The sequence below is a fragment of the Anolis carolinensis genome, chromosome 2, assembly GCF_035594765.1.
Source record: "Anolis carolinensis isolate JA03-04 chromosome 2, rAnoCar3.1.pri, whole genome shotgun sequence".
NCBI classification, from domain to species: domain Eukaryota; kingdom Metazoa; phylum Chordata; class Lepidosauria; order Squamata; family Dactyloidae; genus Anolis; species Anolis carolinensis.
Genome location: NC_085842.1, coordinates 145,653,036 through 145,676,020, shown reverse-complemented (window position 1 = coordinate 145,676,020; position 22,985 = coordinate 145,653,036). Strand labels below are relative to the sequence as shown.

The window sequence follows — 22,985 nt, the reverse complement described above, 5'->3', positions numbered from 1 at the left end:
GTTCAGTAGTTATAGCTCTAGGATAAAAGCTGTCTGTCTGATTGTCCTTGCCTTTGTGACCCTGTACCGTCTGCCAGATGGTAATAATTCAAAAAAACAATATGCTGGGTGAGATGGATCCCCAAGAATTGTAGCTTTCTTAAGGCTGCGGGACCTATATAAAGTTCTTCCAAAGATTAGAGAGGGCAACCAATGATTCTCTGGGCAGTAGTGGTGACTTTGGAACGTCTTCCTATCTGCCACTGTGCAGCTACCAAACAACGTGTAGATGCCATAGGTTAGGACACTCTATAGTACAGCAGTACAATGTCACCAGCAGTTTTTCATTTAGTTGTTGGTTCCTTCAAAGCCTCAGGTAGTAGTCTCTGCCGCGCCTTCTTAACCAACGCTGCTGTATGGGTGCCTCAGGTCAGATCCTCAACAGTGACACCCAGGAACTTAAAACCGGCCACCTGCGCCACTTATGACCAAAGACTGGATCTCTGGTATGTTCTTTCTGTAGTCCACTATGAGCTCCTTGGTCTTCGTGATAAGAACCAGATATTGCCCCTGCACCACAAGAGCAGCCGATCCACCTCATCCCAATGGGCAGACTCATCCCCTTCAGAGATAAGCCCCAGCACGGATTATCATCTGCAAATTTGGTAATGATATTGCTCCAATAGATGGGGTGCAGTCACATGTGTACAAAGTGTAAAGCAGAGGACTGAACACACAGCCCTGTATTAAGAGTGAGAGTTGATGTGATATGATTACCTAATCTCACCCTCTGAGAATGTCCAGACAAGAAGTCCATAAACCAGAAACGAAGTAAATATAACAATCCAAGATCCATACGTTTAGACATCAGTTTATGTGGGAGGATTGTGTTAAACATAGAACTAATGTCTTCAAAAGGCATCCTCACATAGTTCCCCTATTGTTCCAGGTGGATTAAACAACATGGAGCGTGATGACCATGGCATCCTGTTGATCTGTTGGCTCTATAAGCAAACTGATATTTGTCCAATGTATGTGGAAGACAAGAAATGATATGCCTACAGACCAGTTTTGCACCCTCTCAGGTTTAGAAGGCAATATAATTATCCCCACTAGTAAAATTTGCACATTGTCACTGAAGATCAATCGAAGATGTATTTGAAATGGAAACAGCTATCACTAGTCTCATGCCTGATTCATGGTATATTCTGTTGTTATCATCTCCATACAAACAGCAACACACAACCGTACACACAAAATGTTCCAATGGATTTTGTCATCACTACACAATCAAAAAGTCTGCTTTGTAAACTCATGTAGACCTTCAGACATCAATGCATATTAAATGCATCTTTTCCTGAAGTGTGTTGTGTGCCTTCAAGTTGACTGTTGTCTTATGGCAATCTCATGACTTTCTTAGCAAAGGGTTACTTCAGATGTGGTCTTGCCAGTTCCTTCCTTTGAAATATAGCCTGCAACACTTAGAAGTTGTTGGCAATCTCCCATACAAATATTAAACGTTTTAAAAATCATGGACTTTTATTTCATTATCAGGCACATCTTGATCATGTAACTTCAGGGGTTGGCTAAGGACAAGTGTACATATGCATTCTTCATCAGACATAGGCAGAAAAGCAGACACTTCATCCTGCTTTCAATGGGCTTTCTGATGGGGAAGATGCTTCATATCCACACTCTTGAAAAAAATGTATTGTGGTTATGAGGGGCACTTCTAACTTGTATGTAGGATTGTGTCCCTAAAGTTCCACTCAAGTGCTGAGAAAATCTTCAGCATTTTTTATCTCCACTGATTCCTTCCTTTATAAAGACTAAGTTGCTAATCTCTTGCTTTGTAAAAACAAGACTTCAAAGACTATGAGTTTGTACATGGTGTACTCCTAGAAATTAGAAAAACATTTAAGTAAGATTTCTAACGTTTCCATAGATATTGTCCACCCCATGACAAGGGAGAAAGCAGAATATTTTGCAAACTGATTATCTGCTTAAAAATGGAGAAAATGTAAAATTTGTTTTTTGTCATAGAATTCTTGGCATAAAAATTTACATCGCCCCACTCCCATAACACAAATAGACATAGAATAAAATGTTTAACATATACCTGCACCCTCCCTAAATGTGCACAATCCAACAAAAGTAGAAAAACACAAATTTAAAAACTGCAAAGCAATTTAAGAGAGAACACTTATCTAGGTATTTTAGGTCCTCCAGTGTGATTCTGGAGTCAACGTCAGGCAATATATTTTTGTTCCCTTATAGGGCAACAGCTGTAGACTGTAAATAATCAAATTCATAAATGTTTAACCTGCAAATTTGGAAGGGTGATAGATCCCTTGATGATCAGTATTTTTTTGCTGCCAGTAATGCAACAGGCTTGAAGTGTAGCTTGCTACATCACCCCCAAAGACTATTCTATGTATATGTAGTTTTCCCTTTTATTTTCCAAATCAGTGAAATCTCAACTACATCTACTGTAATACAGGTCACCTATCCCTTATCCCCTCTGGGAGGTGGAGCAGGGTACAAATAAAGAATTATTTTATTGCCTCCAGAGGCAAACCAAGAATGGGCAACTTGGAAGTCCCTAAATAGGCTCAGAAGCGGAGTGGACAGATCAAAAGACAACTTGGCAAGATGGCACTACCTGGAGGAATCATCCACCTTGTGTGACTGTGGAGCAGAACAAACAACTCATATGTATGCTTGCCCACAATGTCCTGCCTCATGTAACGAGTTGTTTAAAGCTACGGTTGCCTGCTTTTGGTCTAAAACTATTTAGCTGCTTGTGATTCCTTCATTTCATCACTTTTAAACTTATTTATTATGCAATGCTTTTGGCACTAAATAAATAAATATTCTTATTATCCAGAATTCTAGAATATTCCAAAAACCTAAACTTTTGGAGCTACAGCATGTACTTATAGAGAGATACAGGGCCTGTGAAATGGAAGGAACCTAGACTTGCCATAATTTCAGATTCTTCCATCTCTCACCAGCTAAATGAACAAAAATAGCAGCACAGCTGTCAGAACTGGGCTGTAAGTACTGGGTTTCCAGTGACAAAAATCTTGGGTAAGAGACCCTGACTGGGAACTGGTGATGGAAGAAGGGAAATGAGAAGGTGCTGACTTTTTTTGCTGCAAGGCTCTAGTTTGGGCCAAGAGAAGATGAATTTGGCCACTGCTTCTCCCTCCCTCTTGCTCCTCTTCTCAACCAAGAGATGGGAGGGGGAGCCCAAACCAGGGTTTACTACCATCTCTGCTGCTGCCCTTACACCCTTTTATATACTGATACTCATAGTATATTTCAAAACCTTTAAAAAATCAACAACCCTGAAATACAGGTTTCTTCTGGTCTCAAGCATTATGGATAAGGGATATTAAATCTTTATTTTATGTGGTCACCATAAGTTGATAGGCAACTTTGCATTTGGGGATGTGAGGTGAAGGACACTGATCCAAAAATGAAGACAGGAAAAATAGGTCTTCCAGTTTGTTATGTCATTTTCATGCCCCCTTTCTCACCAGAGCAGGACCTAAAGTGCTTTCTACAGAAAATAAATTTAAACCACCTTAACAGTAAACATTTAAAAATAATATCACATTAAACAGTATAAAATCATTTGAAATATATGAAGTTTTTTTTAAAAAAAACATTCAATTCAATAAAAATTTTCCTGGTTATGCATTAAAACTGGCTTAAACAAAAAAGGTCATTGCCTGCTGACAAAAGGAAAGTAGGGGGCAGGCTGGCCTCCTGTAGGGCATGCCAAAGGGTGTAAAGCACCACTGAAAAGCCTCTCTCTCTCTGTCCTCACCAAAGGAGCCTGCAATAGTGGTGATACTGAGAGCAAGCCTCCTCCTGAATATTTTAAAGCCCTGGCAGGTTCATATGGGGAGATATAGTTTTTCAGACACTCAGAAATGATGTGAAAGCTTTAGGAATGATGAGAAACCAGTTCAAATCAAACACTGAATTTTCAATTTCAGAAATTTATTTAAATGACACAGCATAAGACTTTGTAGTTATTAGAAATAAGAAAAAGCATTCCACTTTGAAACATTATGCTACATGTAATTACACAGTCATAACACTAACATCCTTCCTCATGTTCAGGGCCCTGTTTGTTTACTTCGTGCATTATATTCCTCTGACTTTGATTTTAAAGAAAGGGAGGTTTCAGTGTTGGCATAACTTTTCAACTTTGTGCCATGCTTCTATAGCAGCATAAGTAGCAGCACAAACTGCAAATGGCTTTACAGAAAATCTGAACTAGTGCTGAGATACACAAGTACCTTGATGCTTCAAATTATATAGTTACGACTGCTGTTTTTCATGCAGTACTTGAAACTGGGTAAGTGAAAATTAACAGTCCCCATGGCAGAAAACCTGATCACTAGGAATTTAGTTGAGCAAACATTTTCACAGGAAAGAATAAAACCATTCAACTAGTCTTTCTTATTAACAAGAAGGTGAATATAGTTTTCAAATGAATCTGTACTTGATCAGTACCAAAAATCAAAGAGCTGTCAGAAGCATAATAATACCTGCTATTCAAATAGTGATACTCATTCTAAAGGCAAGGTCTCAATTTATATTTTTCTGAACTCTCTAACGAAATAGACTGGTTAACTTTACTTTTCTACAAAACACTTAATAACAAGGCTGATTCCACAGAAAAGGATTGGATATCTTTCCTCAAAATGGAAATAAAATGGACAGCACTCTGGCAATGTACACATACACACTCACTCGACTGACATAAGACTGGGTGTACGTGGGGTAAGGGAGGCAAGGCTTGTTAGGCTTGCCTTCACAAAAGCACTATGTCATCATTCCTGTTGCAGATCTGCACTTGATATTACAACTGGCTCTTCCTTGATATCTTTACTTTCAGTGGTTCTCATTTCAGATAAATTCTCCTCTGCTGGCTCCATATGCTGTTGTCGCTCCCTTTGGATTTCAGCTGCTCTTTCTTCTGAACCTCCTTGGGATGAGAATGGCAGCTCTTCCACTATTCCTACAGCTACTGTTCTCTCTTCTGCCTGCTGTTGGTTCTCTGCAGATTCACCTTTAGAAAAATCTGCAGGAGGGAAGGCTGTCTCATCCCCTTCTGGTTTAGCAGTTTCACCAGCCTCACTGGGTTTGACCTCATCACCAGCATTCTGTTTTTCCTCTATAGCTGTATTTTCTTGAGTCCCTTCACGGTCTGCCCTCTCTACAGCTTCAGATTCATCAACATCTTGGTCAATGTTCTCATCTGTAAATGGGTCATCACCCTGACAAAGAGAGGAATCACGTTATCAAAATTGCAGTCATCTAAAGTTCTCTTAGAGAACCTCAAGCCTAAAATGCAGAAATTTGCAACTGAGTGATTGAAAACTAACATCTTCATTTGAAAGCAGATTAGCACAAATCACTGCCCTGTTTATCAAGGTAATGGACTAAATTTTTGCTGAAATTCTTTACTTAAGGCTACCACTATCTTCAGTCTATGAATGTGGCATTATCTGAAATATGCTGAAGCTTCAGCCTCAAAAGAACAGGTTAAAATTGGCAGAAGTAGTTCTAGTGTAGTAAATGAAGTGAATACAAATACAGTACCCATGATCTTGGACATTTGTTCATTTCTCTATTTACATTTTGGGCACCTAGCACAAAACACTATGTTTAGTAAATGCCCAGTAATCTCAGAAACTCTCAATTATTCTATTTTAGTCCAGGGTCGTATGGCTATAAATCAATGATGGCTACTCACACATTTCAGTAATCTTGTTGGGCAGAACACTTTCCATGTCTGATCACAGCACATTAGGAAATTCTCTTGGAAATTCCTCATACAGAAGTCATACTAATCTTCTTCAGACTGAAATTAGAGCTTACAGTCACCCAACATGGAGGCAATGCTCTACTCTAACTTTGTTCAACATTCTCTTCTTTACTAAAGAAAACATTGTATGGAAACAGTAGACATACACTAGTGTTGTTCTACTGGATGTCAAAATCACTACGTAGCACGTAGTATCATAACAGGCTTAAAAACATTTCCTCCCTTCTTGCAAATCACTCTTATGTGACTGACCTAAAGCAGCTATATAGAAGGGAAGACAGCATTCCGGAGTAGAAATCTAGTCCATAATCTGATCAAATTAAAATTACACTTTCTAAACTCACATACATATCAAGTACAGTAGTTCAAATGTCCTGCTTTTTCTGCTATCTCTATGGAGCCCCACCCACGTAAACTGGGTTTAGCAACTCAGCTAGGGATTTCTGCACCCAAGAACTGAGTATTTCTGTTTTATGACCCAGGTGGGTCAAATGCAAACCAGGCTGTCTCCATAAAAGAAGAACCATGCAGGTAAGAGACAAGTAGTGTCCCCTTCTCTGGCTGAAATCAACCAGTCAGCCTGATTTACTGATTTATGGAGTTTCACAGAGCTCTAGGCTCTACCTTGTGATTAGGTCAGTGTTCAAGAATCATCTCTTGATTTGAACAGTCTTGCCCTGCCTTCAGCCTTCCTTTCATGGGTAAGGCGATGAGAAGAGTTTTGTTGGGGGCAGCTCTGCCATTACCTGGAATCCTCAGATTTCCTTCACCCCTTTCAGCTTGGTTTTGCACCTGGGTATGGTACGGAGACTGTGCTGGGTGGGTCGAAGATCTCCTCCGGCTGATTGACAAAGGTCAGGTGTCCATGTGGATTCTGTTAGACCTGTTGGCAGCCTTTGATACTGTTGATCATGAGGTGTTGCGGAGGCACCTGCGGACCCTAGCAGGGGTAGACGGAGTTGCGCTTGAGTGGTTCCATTTTGTCCTCCGAGGGGTCCCAGAGGCTGGCACTGGGCAACTGCTCATCTGCCCCAAGGGCTCTCTCATGTGAGCAACCGCAGGGTTTATTCTGTCACCCCTCCTGTTCAACGTGTATGAGAGGCCGCTAAAGGAAGACAGCCTCAGCTCATAGGCCATCAGTGCCAACAACAGGCTGATGTTCTCAGCTCTGTCTCTTATTGGGCCCAGAGAGCATAGTCTCACTTTTCACTGGCGTCGGCCTGCCGGAGACTAGTTTATTAGCAGGTAGGCATTCTGGATAAAACCAAAATATTGCCAAAATGGGGTAGGGGAACATGGTAGATGCAAGATCTACTCCCCTATGGCTAATGTTTGCTATAAGAGGGTTCTGTTAGTCTTGAGTTGCTCCCGGATTCCCAGAGAACAGTAGCAGGCATACTTATTCTCTTTTCATCTTCATCTGGTCAGTTATTCTGCAATCCTACATCTAAAAATAGAATTCACCTGCAACCTCATATATACTACATGAGCAAACCTTTGATGGTCACACAGAAGTGTTCACTTGACCTCAAATGCCAATTTAGGAAGGCAGACTTATCATGTTGCCTCTTTTGAAACTTTGCTATATTTTCAATTCTCAGAAGTATAAAATGCTAGTTTAACCTACAGAGTCAACAAGGCCCCTTGTTATTTTATGCACTACTTCTGACAGTTGGTATCAGAACAATTGATGCCAACAGTATCCCAGAAATGATCACTAGAGAAAACACAGACACTAAAAATAAATGTTCTCACTTTGCAATGTTGTTTCCAGTTAGAATGTCTCACCTGCTAAGGAAATCAAAGCAGAATCTCCTTTTCCACTTAGCTAAAAGCTTACCCCCACCCCACCCCCGATCTCATGAGCAGGGAACACATTCAATGCTTTATCTTGAAAACAATAAATATTTCAAACACTGATTAAATTGCCTTCCTTTCTCACTGAGCTAGTTTACATTTATCCTTTCCAGAGGATATTAATTTTATCAATTTTCATATTAATTCCAGTAGCTTTACCACAATTTATAAGCAGCTAAAGTTTTTATATACATTCTGCTTACCAAAAATGTGACCATCCAACTAATGAAAAAAAGGTGATTTGCTCAAAGAGGTAGAAATTATTTTAAGCTTAGACCACTGTATAAGAGTAAATCAACAACATTGCTTTACTCCATCTTTTATGAAAGTCCCATGCTACACACTCAGCAATGCCAGTGCAATGCTCAGTCAATGAGAAGCAGCAGGACTGAGCGGCAAATACGCTGCTTACTTACCTTGAGATACTTTTCTAGCATTTTCACTATGTGTTTGCTATTTAGGACACTTTTAGCTACATGGAAACTAGTCTTCTTGAAATGTTCAGCTGCCATCTGGAAGTAACAAGTATATGAGTCATTATACTGGTTATGTATACAATAAGCACAATACTACGTTCCTAGTTATCTCTCTTATGTTACAGCATCAACTTGGTGCTCACACGCACCCATGCATCTCATGATACATAAATACCTAAAAGTAAAGATGGCCTCCATTAGATGTACTGTCAAAGGTACTGGACTGTGCAACAAAATATACAAAAAAAGCCTCATCAAAGTTTGTGGTGAGATTTTTGCCATGTTATTCACAAATTATATGGGTTTATAATCTAGAGTTTCTATGATAACTAGTCATAAGACATTCCTGATAGATGAAGAAGGCGTGGGAAGGATATTTCTGATTATCCTTCTTCTCTGCAATCCCCATATCTCCCAAAATTTGATGAAAGGAACCTTCCAGAAAAACCTGAGAGGTTGCTAGAAAGATGGATGAAAAAAATTAATAAAAACAGCTCTTCCATTGAAGGAAGGACACCTCTTGAAGCAAGCTGCGATCACTATAGAATCATAGAATAATAGAGTTGGAAGAGACCACATGGGGCACCTAGTCTAACTCTACCATGCAGGAAAAGCAAAATCAAAGTACCCCTGATAGATGGTTATCCAGCCTCTGTTTAAAAGCTTCCAAGGAAGGAGCTTCTACCATAGAATCATAGAATCATAGAATCATAGAATAGTAGAGTTGGAAGAGACCACATGGGCCATCTAGTCCAACCCCCTGCTAAGAAGCAGGAAATCGCATTCAAAGCATACCAAACTCCAAGGCATAGAGTTCCGCTGCTGTACAGCTCTTATAGTCAGGAAATTCCTCCTAATGTTCAGGTAGAATATCCTTTCCTGTAATTTGAAACTATTGCTCTGAGTCCTAGTTTCTAGAGTAGCAGAGAACAAGCCTGCTCCTTCCTCACTGTGACATCCTTTCTAGCTGTAATGTCTCCTCTCAGCCTTCTCTTCTGCAGGCTAAACATACCTAGCCCTTAAGACACTTGTCATAGAGCATGGTCTCCAGATCTTTGATCATTTCAGTTGCCCTTCTCTGGACACCTTCCAGTTTGTCAATATATCTCTTGAATCGTGGTGCCCAGAATTGGACACAAGTGAGATCTAACCAAAGCTGAATAAAGAGACACCATTACTTCCCTCGATCTAGACACTATACTCCTTTTGATGCAGTCCAAAATCCCATTGGCTTTTTTAACTGCTGTATCACACACAGTTGGCTCATATTCAACTTGTTGTCCATGAAGACTCCAAGATCTTTCTCACATGACCTGTTGTCGAGCCAGGCATCGTCCATGCTGTATCTTTGCATTTCATTTTTTCTGCCTAAGTGTAAAACCTACATTTATCCTTACTGAAATTCATGTTGTTAATTTTTGCCCAGCTCTCTAATCTGTTACGGTCATTTTGATTCTAATCCTGAGTATCAGCTATCCCTCCTAATTTGGTGTCATTTGCAAACTTGATAAGCATGCCCTTTCAACTTTGATTCATGTAATTAATAAAGATGTTGAACAGTACTGGGCCCAGGACCAAACCCTGCGGCACTCCACTAGTCACTTCTTTCCAGGATGAAGAGGAACCATTGGTGAGCACCCTTTGGGTTCGGTCGCTTAATAAATTACAAATCTGCCGAATAGTAGCATTGCCTAGCCCACATTTGACTAGTTTGCTTGCAAGGTCATGGGGGACCTTGTTGAAGGCCTTACTGAAATCAAGATATGCAACATCCACAGCATTCCCTGCATCTACCAAGCTTGTAACTCTATAAAAAAGAGACAAGATTAGTCTGGCATGACCTGTTTTTGAGGAATCCATGTTGACTTTTAGCAATCACAGCATTCCTTTTGAAGTGATTACAGACTGCCTCCTTAATGATCTGCTCCAGAATCATCCCTGGTATTGATGTCAAGCTGACTGGACAGTAATTTTTTGGGTTCTCTTTTTTCCCTTCTTGAAGATAGGGACAGCATTTTCCCCTCCTCCAGTCTGCTGGGACTTTTGTTCTCCAAGAATTCTCAAAGATTATTGCCAGTGGTTCTGTAATTACTTCTGCTAGTTCCTTCAATACTCTTGGATGTAGTTCATCTGGCCCTGGAGACTTGAATTCATTTAGAGTAGGCATGTATTCCTGGACTACTTCTTTAACTATTTTGGGTTGCATTTCCCCTATTACCTCATTCGCTTCCATATTGCTCAGGTTGAACACCAATCGTCTTTCGGGAGAAGCCTGAGGCAAAGAAGGTGTTAAGCAGCTCTGCCATTTCCCTATCCCATTAGTATTTCATCACCTTCTCCTCGTAGACGCCCCACTGTTTCATTTTTGTTCCTTTTTCTACTGACATAACCAAAGAACCTCTTTTTATTGCTTTTAATCCCTCTGGTAAGCATAAGCTCATTGTTAATGTGGGATTTGTGTATTGGTAGTGTTTAAATGAAATTTGTGTCTTTCCTGTATTGCATACTGATTGCATCATCCAGAGTGTATTATAGTCTGGAAAGAGTTAATTACTAAGAAGCTGTGATGACCTTGATGTGTGGCTGGAACTGGGGAGTGTCCAGACACAAGTGTGTGTGCATTGCTGATTGCATCAGTTCTGTTCTGTTCTTAGTCGAGTGCTGTCTGCCTAGGTGTTGAGTCAAGTCCTGTGTTCATCCATTGTCTGCAAGCTTGTTTGTCTTGATTATTACTGAAGTCAGTAAAACTTTGTATATAGTTTTACCATTGTCTCTGATGTCTCTCGTTCTGCGTTCCACTGACTCCATCCAACTACTGCTGCGCTGCTAATACTCTGACAATTTGGTTATGGGCCCAAACTGACCAGTTCCTAGACTGGACCAGAGCACAGACTGGACCTGATTCTGGAGTTTGGAGTGGAGAAAAAGTTGGAGCTGCGAGTGTGACCAGAGACGGGACCCGCTGTTCTGGTGAGCCTGCTTTGGTGTGTCTTCAGTGGAAGATTGATTCCTGGAGAAGCAGAGCTGCAAGTGGGGCGTGCTGGAGCCTGACTGATTGATGATCAGAAGTGAGAAGTGTGGAGCCATAAATCTTGAAGCTTGAGGGGGGCTTGCCAGAAGCTACTGAAAGTGTGGAACCATCAGTGGCTGGGCTGAAACTCGAGAGCGAGGGTCTCCAGAAGGTGAGATAATGGCTGCCTCAAACTCATTAACAATGATTGAGAAGTTAAATGACCATAACTACAAAGAATGGTCTGTGTATATGCAGCATTTGCTTGTGAGAGAAAGGCTGCAGAAGACGATCTTAGGCACAGATCTTAGGCACTCTGACACTCATTTTATGCTTTAGCCTTATGAACCTTTTCTCTACATACGTTGGTTATTTGTTTCAATTCCTCTTTGTGAATTTTCCCCTTTTCCATTTCTTGTGCATGTCTCTTTTAAATCTTATCTCCATTAAAAGTTCTTTGGACATTCATTCTGGTTGTTTTACACTTCTCTTATTTTTTCTCCTTGCTGGCACTGTTTGAAATTGTGCCTTCAGTATCTCACTTTTAAGAAACTCCCATCCAACATTAACTCCCTTCCCTTTTAGTATTCCTGTCCATGGAATCACATTCAGTATTTTCTTAAATTTCCTGGTCAGCTCTCGTAAAGTCTAGAATGCATGTTTGACTTCTCTTAGTTTCCCCCTTCCTTTGCATCACAAACTCCAGGAGCACATGGTCACTACTGCCCAAGGATCCCACCACTTCCACTCCACTGACCCTATCCTCAGTGTTGGTTAGGATCAGATCAAATATGGAGAAAGTCTTTATAGACATTTAACACAGGAGTGGAAATGGAGATATCCCAAAACGACCAGAAAATGTTTAGGCCTTTATACTGACAAAGTGAACAAACCTTACTACCTGAGCTAACAAATGTGACAGTTTCATCTACTGTTACTTAAATGTTTAATATAAAAACCCTGTTAACATTTAATAAAACTTCCTTTCCTGATTACCCTTATATAAATAGTTCATATGGTAACCATCCACTCCCTACTGTATAAGTGATGATGTTATTGTATATTGCTGCTGCAGTCCCCCCCACCCATATCGACTGAAAGGTACTTGTTGGTTGATTGATTTACTGCTGTATTAACTCTTGTTTTATTGTCTTACTGTGTTTTATTATTTTTTGTATATTGTTCAATGTATTTATGCTGTTGTTTCTGTAAATTGTGTCAGTTGGGCCTTGCCCTGTGTGAGCCGCCCTGAGTCCCCGTGGGGAGATGGTGGCGGGGTATAAATAAAGCTATTATTATTATTATTATTATTATTATTATTATTATTATTATTATTATTATAACTTGAGGAGGGGCCATGGTGCCCTAAAAACCAGAATACAGAACAGTGGATTCAAATGCCAGGAAAAGAGATTCCACCTAAACATTAGGAAGAACTTCCTGATAGTAAGAGCTGTTTGACAGTGGAATATGTTGCCTCCTTGGAGTGTGGGGGAGGCTCCTTCTACTTCACCACCTTTAAGCAGAGGCTGGATGGTCATCTGTTGGGAGTGCTTTGATTCCATGTTCCTACAAGGCAGAATAGGGTTGGACTGTATGGCCTTTGGAGTCTCTTCTAACTCTATGATTTTATGAATTTGTATATCCCTTTCATTCTGTATTGAAAAAGTACCAGTTCTAGCCCCCCCCCCCCCCCCAATAAAGATTAGAACCCTGATATCCACATTTTGACTATAACGACAGGGCAAATTACAAACATCACTGAAGCATGAAAGCAGTAAGTAAAAAACAATTCATAAATTCTAAGCAGCCATCTTTTCTACCAATCACTTAAGAAAATCTTTTCCTAGCCTTTTCAGTCTGAAGGATAACAGGAACTCTATAGACAAACAAGTATAGAATCATAATCCATACTCCACAGAAAAACAACCAACATTAGTAGGCCTCATATTATGATCCCTGATAACCTGGAATCTGCACACATATTCTTTACACTAATTAGAATTATTAGATGTTCAGCACACAAATAAACTGCTGGTCTGCACTTGCCTTAAATGTTATGAAAACCTCTTTTGATTTTTTTTCTTTCATTTTGTGGTAGGAGACAGAATATATTTCTCCCCCTTGATATAAATGGTTTCTTGATGAAAGGCATATAACAAATCACAAATACTTGCTTTTCCTATAGTGAAGTAACTTTCAATTTGAACTACTTTACCTAAAGCAGATAAATATTTTATTAGCAACCAAGAACTATAGATCCCAGAATGGGATATAAGTATCAGATAGAGATGATCTATCTAAGCATTAATGACTAATACTGTAAACCTAAACAACTTGTTAAGAAGTAAGCCCGAATCAACTCAGCAGGAATTATTTTAGTAAACTGCTCCACAGGGCTATACTATAAGACTTCTCTTCTAGGGTGCTTACCCTGCGATTTCTGTTGTGATCAACAGACCGTAAATGCCTCTGAAGAAGATGTGGTTGTGCAGGAATTAGCATATCACAAGCTATGCAGTGAGCTGCTTCTATCTTTTTAAAAAAGTGCTCCTGGTCAATTCCTGAAAAAGTAGAGACACGAAAATAACCCAATTCTCACCAGTGGCCTACTTTAATAATTTTAAGCAGATGAATTAAGGAAATGCTGGGCATGCCATTGAGAAAAATCCATCGCTTACTAGAACATCAAAGTACCTCAAAAGCATTGGTTCACTTCATAATATGCTGGGGCAATTTGTCCCAAATATATTGAAAGTTAACATAGTGGCAATGTGAATAAGCTGAATTTCTTGTCCAGGTGTCTATCCTTTGGATATAAGGATCTCCGCCTCCATGCAAAAGTCTTACTGCACATCATAAAGAAACCTTTTGACATTATTAACTCTTGCCTGAGCTTACCCAGTTTTCTAAAATAATATCAGATAGCAGCTATAAATGAAGATACATGTCTTTCAAAGACAATCACAGCACATCGCTACTTTTATAGGACATCTGACTTTTGCATCAAGAGTTCAACCACAATACCACTAAAATGTCAGAACCTATTTGGGAGTGGGGAAAATATCACAGCAAAAGGCTTTATGATGGAAGAAACCATTGCTACAATTTCCATCTGCCTTTTTGCAGCTATCACTCTACCTCATATCAACTTTAGCCACTGAACAACAAATGATAGTAACTAGAACAGCACTCCTGAGGGAAATAATCCGATACTAGATGAAGCTTGAGATCTGTATAAGTATTAAAAAATATGTAAGAAAAATAAAAAAGGTGTTGAGTATCTTTTGGGGCAGTAGGAAAAAAGTGATAAAATGGCTGACTGGCACATCCATTAAGAATAGCTGATATTACTACAGCATTTTAGTGCAGACTCCACTTGCTTTCACTAAACTGCTTGGATTTTCTTGGAAGTGTCAGGTCAGTCACTGCTAGAAATGAGATACAGCCTCGGTAGAAACTCATCCTGATCTGGTAGGACTCTTCTTCTGTGGAGAACAGAGGCGGATCAAACTAGATAAAGGGACCCTGCAAACTCTTCAAAGGAAGTTCTTAGAGCATTTTTCTCAATTATGTCTTTCAAGATCTTTTAGCAAAACCAATCCTAAATCCCCAGAATAGGAAAAAAATTGAATTTGTATACTATCCTAGTTTCTTGCATAATCAAAAGGTATATTCTAAAAGTGCTATTTTTTCCTTAAATTTTAAAAAGACACAATGGTTATAAAAATAGGACTAAAATGAATCTATTTCAAAGGACTGCTTCAAAAAATGAAAATGTGATATGCTCATGTATGACACTCTTGGTTCATTTAATGAAGATGAAGATAAAATAAACAAAGCTACTTGGAACTAAGAGTTATGGGTTCATCTTTTTTCCTCCTTCTGCCCAGCCTCTGCTGCCTTTTTTGCACAATAGACCACTCATCCCACTTCATGTTGGCTTTGTCTAGATTCTACTAAGTCATTTAAGTGCACTTGTTTTTCTTGTCTCAGGCTGAGATAGCGTTATACCAACATTATGCCTAATGAAAAACTAAAGAATATCTTATCCCCGAACACACTTTCTAAATGGCAGTTAAAGAATTAATGACAGACACCTCTATTGAATAATCTTCCACTTACCTTTGAAAGGGTCTGGTTTTGGTTTGGTGCTCTCTTTCTCTGTCAGCTCTTGCCGACGCTTCCCAATTTTCTTGTTTCTATTAACAATGTATTTCTGGGAATTGGGATAAATGCGTATATAAATCAGTTTCATAAACATGAAATAATAAAAGGAGTTGAAGAGGAGACATCGTAAGCAAAGCAAAAGCCTTTTTTCCACTAAAGACAATATCATAGAAATACATAGCTTTAGACAAATTCTTTTATCATCAGGCAAGTGGAGAACCGTGGAATATGCAACAAATGGCTTAATGGCAGATTCACAGACCCCATTTTATATGAAACTATAACTACTTTTGGAAACTCTTTAGGCAACAATAATCTCAACTATTCTCAATATGCTATAATGATAAGGCCTATTTTCCAAACGTTAACAGTTTTAAAATGACATACCTGCAGGAATTCTACAGTTTTGTCAGGCAATTTGGTCCCAATGTATTGCAAGACATCTTTGTGAAATTTGCTTTGTAAATGCTTCTCCATTTCTTCTTCTTCAAGACTTCGAAATTTGCATACAGAGCAAGCAAACTGAATTCTAAAGGAAGGCATTTAAATTTATTTGTGTTACACAAAGACCTGAAGTCAGCATTTCTTCATTTTACAAAAGAAATTACTGATAAACTCCTTACAAAAACAATTTCTAACATCCTGACAAAAGCAATTAAATTATGGTTCCCAAATTCTTTTTATCACTTCCACCTAGTATTTTGCTATATTTCAAAGCTAAAATAAAATATAGTTTAATCTAAACAGTGATACATTTGAAGAAAAGCAGAGATACAAGTCTTACTGACCTAGTGCGTTTTCACAGCATCAGAGTGTATTTGTTTATGGGTTCTCTAAAAAGGTCTTTACTTCTACTGAGAATGATAAACTCCTGCTGTTTTACATTGTTTTATAATGCAAACATAATTAAAATACACCTATATCTTCATCAAAAATCTCTGTCTATGTAACATATCCAACATTCTTTTTTGATGTCTCCTCTAAAAAGAGAAAGAGAGAAAATGAGAAAATCTGAACCAGCCTCTTGTGTTTTAGGTCTGAATCCTATCGCTAGTCCCAACTGAAGCAGAGCCACTGAATCCATTAAATTTACAATGCAATGTATTAAAATCAAGTGATTTTAATGTAATAGGCCTACTGTAGTTTTACAAAGTAAAGTTCATTCTTTATTACTAAAAATGTTGACGAAAATCCTGAGGGAGTCTGGGTGGTGTAGTGGTTTGAGTGGTACAGTTCAGTTTTAATTAAGTCTATTTGTTATATTGCTCAAGCTTATATTTTGATCTTATTGCTCTTTTCAAGGATTGTAAACTGCTTTAAAGGGCCATCTGAGATGTAAGATAGTTTATCTAAATATACCAAGTCTTAACTGGGCAATTAAAAGGAACTAAATTAAATAATTGACAGGGAGCAAGATCTACAGGCCAATTCAAGACAATGGGGTTTATTTTAAAATTTCTTTAAACTATATAATCTTTTCAAGCATGCAGATACAAACAGTTCACAATAAATTGTTGCCAGCTATCTCCTGCCAACCTAGCAGTTCGAAAACATGCCGATGTGAGTAGATCAATAGGTACCGCTCCAGCGGGAAGGTAACGGCGCTCCATGCAGTCATGCCAGCCACATGACCTTGGAGGTGTCTACGGACAACACCGGCTCTTCGGCTTAGAAATGGAGATGAGCACCAACCCCCAGAGTCAGACATGATTGGACTTAACGTCAGGGGAAACCTTTACCTTTTATCATGCAAGTTAGCATTCTTGATAGTATATTTTCCAACAACACAGGAATGAAATTATTTTGTTATCTATAATCTCAACCATGACAATCTATTCCTCTGTATACCCCAGTCCCATGATTTGTGCAATCTCTTTTTGTGAAATACATTTTTGTGAATATTCCAAATTCAATGTTTTAAACGGGAAACAACCATAACATAAGGAGAAAACAGCTCAGGTAACTAAAGTGAAACCTGCAAAAGGCACAGCTGCTGTGTATTCAAGATCAGGTCTGCTATGTCACCCAATATTATTTTAAAAAACTGGAACTGGAGTTGGATTTTTTTAAACCAACTGTTTTTGTAGATATAGAAAGGGTTTAATTCATTTAGTTACCTGTCCATAGCACGGTCACGCATTCTATCCCTTTGCCTCTGTTTCTCTTTTCTTTGTTTTGACTCTTCATCATCACCAGTTGCTACAGAATGTTATTTAAGCCAGATGTTTATTAATAGTTTCATCCAACTCTTACATAAACAAAACAAGACACAGAGAACAAGAAGGGCTAAATGGAAGGGCTACAAAGGTGTGGGGGAGAGGAATCAGATGTCACCTATGGTGAAACAGATATAATGAGTGTAACGCAAAGCTAAGAAGACAGTTCTTTTAGCATACTTCTGGGATAGTAATACTTTACTTTTTGAGCCATATCTCCTTTTGCCTTGATCTGCATTTTTCAGCAGCAAATGTAGATCTCACATGACAACTAAAAAGCATTTACCTTGTTAATGCTCCATATAGCAAAGTTATTTTTAAAGTTATTTACAGTGTTTGGAAACTCACGTGTTTGCACCATTTTGACATAAGCATAGCACATAAACTGCAAGAATATTTGCATAAATGCTTACCCAAGGGAAAAAGTACTACTTGCACCATGCAGAATTCAACTCAGTGGAAGGACTTTTCAATTGTGCTCATTAAGAGGTTTTCATCCTTCAATCAGCCCTCAAAACCCTATAGTAGTATAACAGTGTTGAATCCAAAGGCATGAGTAGTAAAGAATTCGGACATATATACCCACTAAGTTGTAATGTTCACTGGGTTGCCTTGGGAAAGCTAGTTTCTTTCATGGGGTAACTGAACGCTTTAATTGTGCTGAAGGAATGTTTAGGAAATACATGACTTATGTTTAATATATAAGTTTTAACAAAAGAGAAGATGCTGAATGGTTTAATCTCAAATATATCAATAAAGAAGTTGTGCCAATCTGCATCCTTCCACCAGAAAAATGGTCACTGTTAGTGGGTTAAAACTGTTCTTCCCTTATAGACCTCCATGCCTATCTCAACAAGAGTTAGGGAAGTTTGCGGAATAGATGTGGAGAGCATATGGAGAAGAGAAAGAGAAGAACTCCTTTTGCATGAGTGGACCACGTCGATAATACTGAATTTGGCTACAAGTGTCTACAACACATGTAAGTGGAACAAGTATGTCAGGATAGCGCAAAATATGTCCTGGATCAGGCAAGGGCAAATTGCAAGCCTGGAGATGTTGTTGGAATGCAACTCTCATCAGTCTTCACCTGCAGCGCCATTGATGAAGAATGCTGAGAACATCATCTGGAAAGCTCAACTTGTCCTTTCACAGCATAGGTATTTCATGGAGCTCTTTCTCCTCTAATTTTCTATAATAAACAGTCTAGGAAATGTGGCTCGGTTAATGGGCAATGAATTGATAGAGAACAGGTAATGCCTGATTTGACTACATTTTGATGCATAAATATTTATTTTCCAACTTCAGATCCTGCCTGTGCACTTCTAGAGCAGGCATGGACAAACTCTGGCCCTCCAGGTGATTTCAACTCCCACAATTACTAACAGCTGGTAAGCTGTCTGAGCTTTCTGGGAGTTGAAATCTAAAACACTTGGAGGGCTAAAGTTTGTCTATGCCTGTTCTAGAGATTAAGGTAGTAATGTTTAGCATTCTAGGTTACAATGGATCATGATCTATGCAGAAAGGCAATTTACTAAGCAACTTTCTAGTGATCTATATCACAACCAGCTGTTCAACTTAGTGATATTTACCACTGTTTATACTATGAAGGGATAAAGTACTTAATTTCTACAATTTATCAGCATAGATATTATAAAAGTCTAGTTTGAACTTCATTTTTATTAAAGGTACTGAAAGGAAGGAAAGAGAAGTCTGCTAAATAAGCTTCACCCTACCTTTTCCCTTGAGTGCTTCATTGCCTTCCCTGTGCTCCTTTAAAAGAAAAAAGAAGGGGTGCACAAGGTGAGCACTCGACATCTCTATGCAGTTTCATGCAAATTGTGCTGCATTATAATTTCCACAATAATGTTTCCAACTCCAGGTTGAGAAGACAGAAAATAAAACTTACAATATAAGTTGTCATTCTCAAACACAGCCAGTGTAAACTAACAGACACACTGTAAGAAACTAACAGACACACTGGAAAATAAATGTTAAGTTAAAGGGTTTGAGAAAATTACTTACACCTTTGTTTCCTTCATCTCCTGACTTGTCTTCTTCTCCTCCATCATCTGTTAAATGCACAAAACATAACTGTTGGAAAATCACTGATTTAGAAGACAACTGCTGTTCAGGATGAAGCTACATTTAAATTGGAAAACTCTCAGCCATTCTGAAGACGGCTTTATAGAATATATTTTTCTAACTCTTCTTTATCCCATTACTGGGAAATTGACAGCACAGTATTTCACTGCAGTACTTAAATGAATCTTTTATTTTTATGGCATTTAAAAGAATGTGGTAAGAATATACATGTGTTGGATTTATCCCAAGAGATGGCAATGTGGTCCTCCAAATGTTGTTGGATTGGAACTCCTGACAGACCCAGAAAACACAGCTATGGTGAAAGATAAAGTTAGTTGCATCTGCAGCAATATTTAGTCATTGTCTGTCTATTCATCTTACAGCAAAGAAAGAGAAGCTAGTGTGCTGGTCCTTTCTGAAACTCAGAGAGTAGAATAAAAGCACTACCATTATCTGAGTCATCTCTTTCGCTTTCAGTCTTCGCCTGTTTGCGGTCTGGCTCATCTCCACTTTGGGACTGTTTTCGCTTATGGAATCCACCTTCATTATCCGAACGTCCACCAAAGCGGCCACGGAAAACTCTCCTCTTGGGCTGGAAAAATAAATTGAAATAAATATGTCTGGCACATCCCTACATCAACATGACCTAGGAACTGCAAAATGAAACATAAAAGTGTAAGGCTAGAATACCGAGGCGATCTGGTGAAACAAAAGGCTTTGCAGCCACAACTCTGCAGAATGGTGGAGAAGGGAGAGCCAGTCCAGTGGTGGAGAATACACACAGATCTATGCCTAAGCAACTGACCAGGTGAGCAGTACACTGATGCACTGTCAGAAAAATGATTTTGTAAGAAGATTCCTTTCTGCAAGTCCATCAAAAGTATATATGTTAACACAACTTGCAATAGCACAAACTCCTGGAGCAGTACTAACTCAAAAGGGTGGTCCATGAACTGCTGCCAATCCCTGAACCATTGGCAATGGGCCCTTTGTGAGTTTCCAGGAAAGAAAGAAGCAGCTGTAGCCAACGGGAACAAATATGGTGCCATTCCCTAGAGAAAAAAATAACTGCTGACTTGTCACATCAAAAAGCTTGGGAAGCACTATCCTAAAGCAAGGCTACTCAAAGTGGCGACCATTGGCACAGATGACTAACTCTGTGAAGATCAGAGGGTTGTTGTATGTTTTCCGAGCTGTATGGCCATGTTCTAGAAGTATTATCTCCTGACGCTTCGCCCACATCTATGGCAGGCATCCTCAGAGGTTGTGTGGTATGGAGAAACTAAGCAAGGAAGGTTTATATATATCTGTGGAAAGTCCAGGGTGAGAGAAGAACTCTTTGTCAGTTTAGTTAATCACCTTAATTAGCATTGAATAGCTTCATCTCCTGGCTTCTTCCTGAAAAGAGGAAACCATGAAAATGAACAAAATCTGGCTACCAGTATTAAAAAACTCAAAAATCAGAATAGTAAATAAGAAGCAACACTCTGAAAACAGAGGAGTTCCAGACATGGGAACCAGGGGCAGCTAACGACTCTGAACAAAGGAGGTCCCCAGGCAGGAAGAAGCCAGCAGATGAAGCTATTCAATGCTAATTAAGGTGATTAACTACAACATTTACACTGGCCTCCAACTGACAAAGAGTTCTTCTCTCACCCTGGACTTTCCACAGATATATATAAACCTTCCTTGCTTGGTTTCTCCATACCACACAACCTCTGAGGATGCCTGCCACAGATGTGGGTGAAACGTCACAAGAGAATACTTCTAGAACATGGCCATACAGCCCGGAAAACATACAACTACCCTGTGATCCCGGCCATGAAAGCCTTCGACAACACTCTGTGAAGATCATTTCCCACCTTTACAAGGTAAACAAAACATCTTTCTATTAACAACTGAAGCAATCTGATTTACAAAGAACCTTTTAAGGAGGTATAAGTGTAACAGATCTTAATGTGTTAAACTTACTCTGCCATGTGCTCTGCCAAAGCCATAGGGCATGTTCCTGGGAAACCTTCTCATTCCCATTCCTGGTGTTCCAGTCATGCCATAATCATAATCCCCACAGTTGCCAAAGTCCCCATAGTCACCACAGTCTTCATAATCACCGTAATCTCTATACTCGGGAATGAGGTCTTGGGAAAAGAGAGGGGGAGGTCTATTAGATCCAGATCCTCCCATATTACTTCCACCCATATAATTCATCTCATTCCATCGTGTAGAGAACCGTTCTGTACTTGATGGCATGAAACGGTCACGATTGAAAGTGTTGAGATGCCCTCGATTCTGGACCCTCCCTCTAGTAAAGCCATAGCTGTTTCCTCTGTTGCGTGGCTGATCTCGTGGGTTACCAGCAGCATCATAGTGACTTCCAAAGGAATCGTTCTGATCAGATCCAACTTCGTTATAGTCATAGCTGATCCTGTACATGTCACGGTCTGGCACCGAGGCTCTAGAGTCATAAGACTCAAAAGACTCAAATCTGAAAGAGCTGTATCATAAGCGAAAAATCCAGTCAGAAATTAGAGAAGATTTATTTGCTAGTCTTGACAGATTAAACATTCCCATGTTTGAATCTTATTTGTTCTCTATAGAATTTATTTATTTATTTATTTCATTCCTATCCCGCCTTTCTCCAACCCAGAGGGGATTCAAGGCGACTTACAAGCATTAAAATACATCACAACAAAACACATATCAATTAAAATAATAATAAGAGTTGTAATAAGTTGATGGAGAACACTCTTTGCATGCAAAAATTCCCAATTCTTGGCATCACCAACAACAATTAGAATAGACAATACTGGTTTAGAGAGATCACTGAACTCATTTTGTATTAAACATCTTTCTATATCCAAATGTGTTAGAAATTAGTATATTTGAACCAAATTCTTTTAGAAATGTTAGGAATCATTCCTTTGTAACTTGCCAAATAAAAAGGATACGTAAAGTTGTATAACATGCTTTCCTACGAGACTTCACATTGTGCAAATTGAAGACAGAAAATAGTTGGTTCAGCCATCATGTCTACATTCGGCACTTGATAAGAAAAAATGCACTATGCAATCAGTTTGAAATTTGGATAACTGTTCTCAAAAAAGAGCAAATCAGATTTTCTCTATGTCAGGTTGTCTTAGTTTGCATGAAATATATGTAAAGGCTATCCCCGAGTTACAAACCTCAGACTTACAAACAACTCCCTAGTTAAGAATGGGGGTGAGACAACTTAAGAACAAACCTATAGAACCTATCCCGTTTAGAACCTGGGGACTGCCTGTAACTAACACACACACATATATATGTACGTGTATCAAGATGACTATATTTTGAGCCTTTACGTATAC

General features: G+C 39.0%; 1 protein-coding gene and 1 long non-coding RNA gene across 8 annotated transcripts in view; one reads left to right on the top strand and one right to left on the bottom strand.

The window, feature by feature from the left end:
- The window catches only part of LOC134296282 (uncharacterized), a 28,078-nt gene that overhangs the window by 4,190 nt on the left and 903 nt on the right, over window positions 1-22,985 (top strand). Inside the window, exons 2-3 of the long non-coding RNA XR_010002945.1 lie at window positions 929-18,535; window positions 20,022-20,446. This is a non-coding gene — a long non-coding RNA (uncharacterized LOC134296282). The remainder of the gene's footprint in view (window positions 1-928; window positions 18,536-20,021; window positions 20,447-22,985) is intronic.
- akap8 (A-kinase anchoring protein 8) overlaps window positions 3,970-22,985 on the bottom strand; it is a 29,862-nt gene continuing 10,846 nt past the window's right edge. For 2 of the 7 annotated variants that reach the window (XM_003217063.4, XM_008104244.3), the window contains 10 exons: window positions 21,610-22,132; window positions 20,086-20,230; window positions 19,579-19,625; window positions 19,290-19,326; window positions 17,458-17,539; window positions 15,728-15,869; window positions 15,296-15,389; window positions 13,604-13,734; window positions 8,101-8,196; window positions 3,970-5,276 (listed from right to left, as the gene is read on the bottom strand). In XM_003217063.4, coding sequence (XP_003217111.1) covers window positions 4,830-5,276; window positions 8,101-8,196; window positions 13,604-13,734; window positions 15,296-15,389; window positions 15,728-15,869; window positions 17,458-17,539; window positions 19,290-19,326; window positions 19,579-19,625; window positions 20,086-20,230; window positions 21,610-22,132 — 1,744 coding nt within the window. In that variant the 3' untranslated portion in view covers window positions 3,970-4,829. Of the gene's footprint in view, window positions 5,864-6,218; window positions 6,768-8,100; window positions 8,197-13,603; window positions 13,735-15,295; window positions 15,390-15,727; window positions 15,870-17,457; window positions 17,540-19,289; window positions 19,327-19,578; window positions 19,626-20,085; window positions 20,231-21,609; window positions 22,133-22,985 lie in introns of those variants that run through there. The other 5 variants (XR_010002944.1, XR_010002943.1, XR_505684.3 and 2 more) reach the window with 5 other exon arrangements.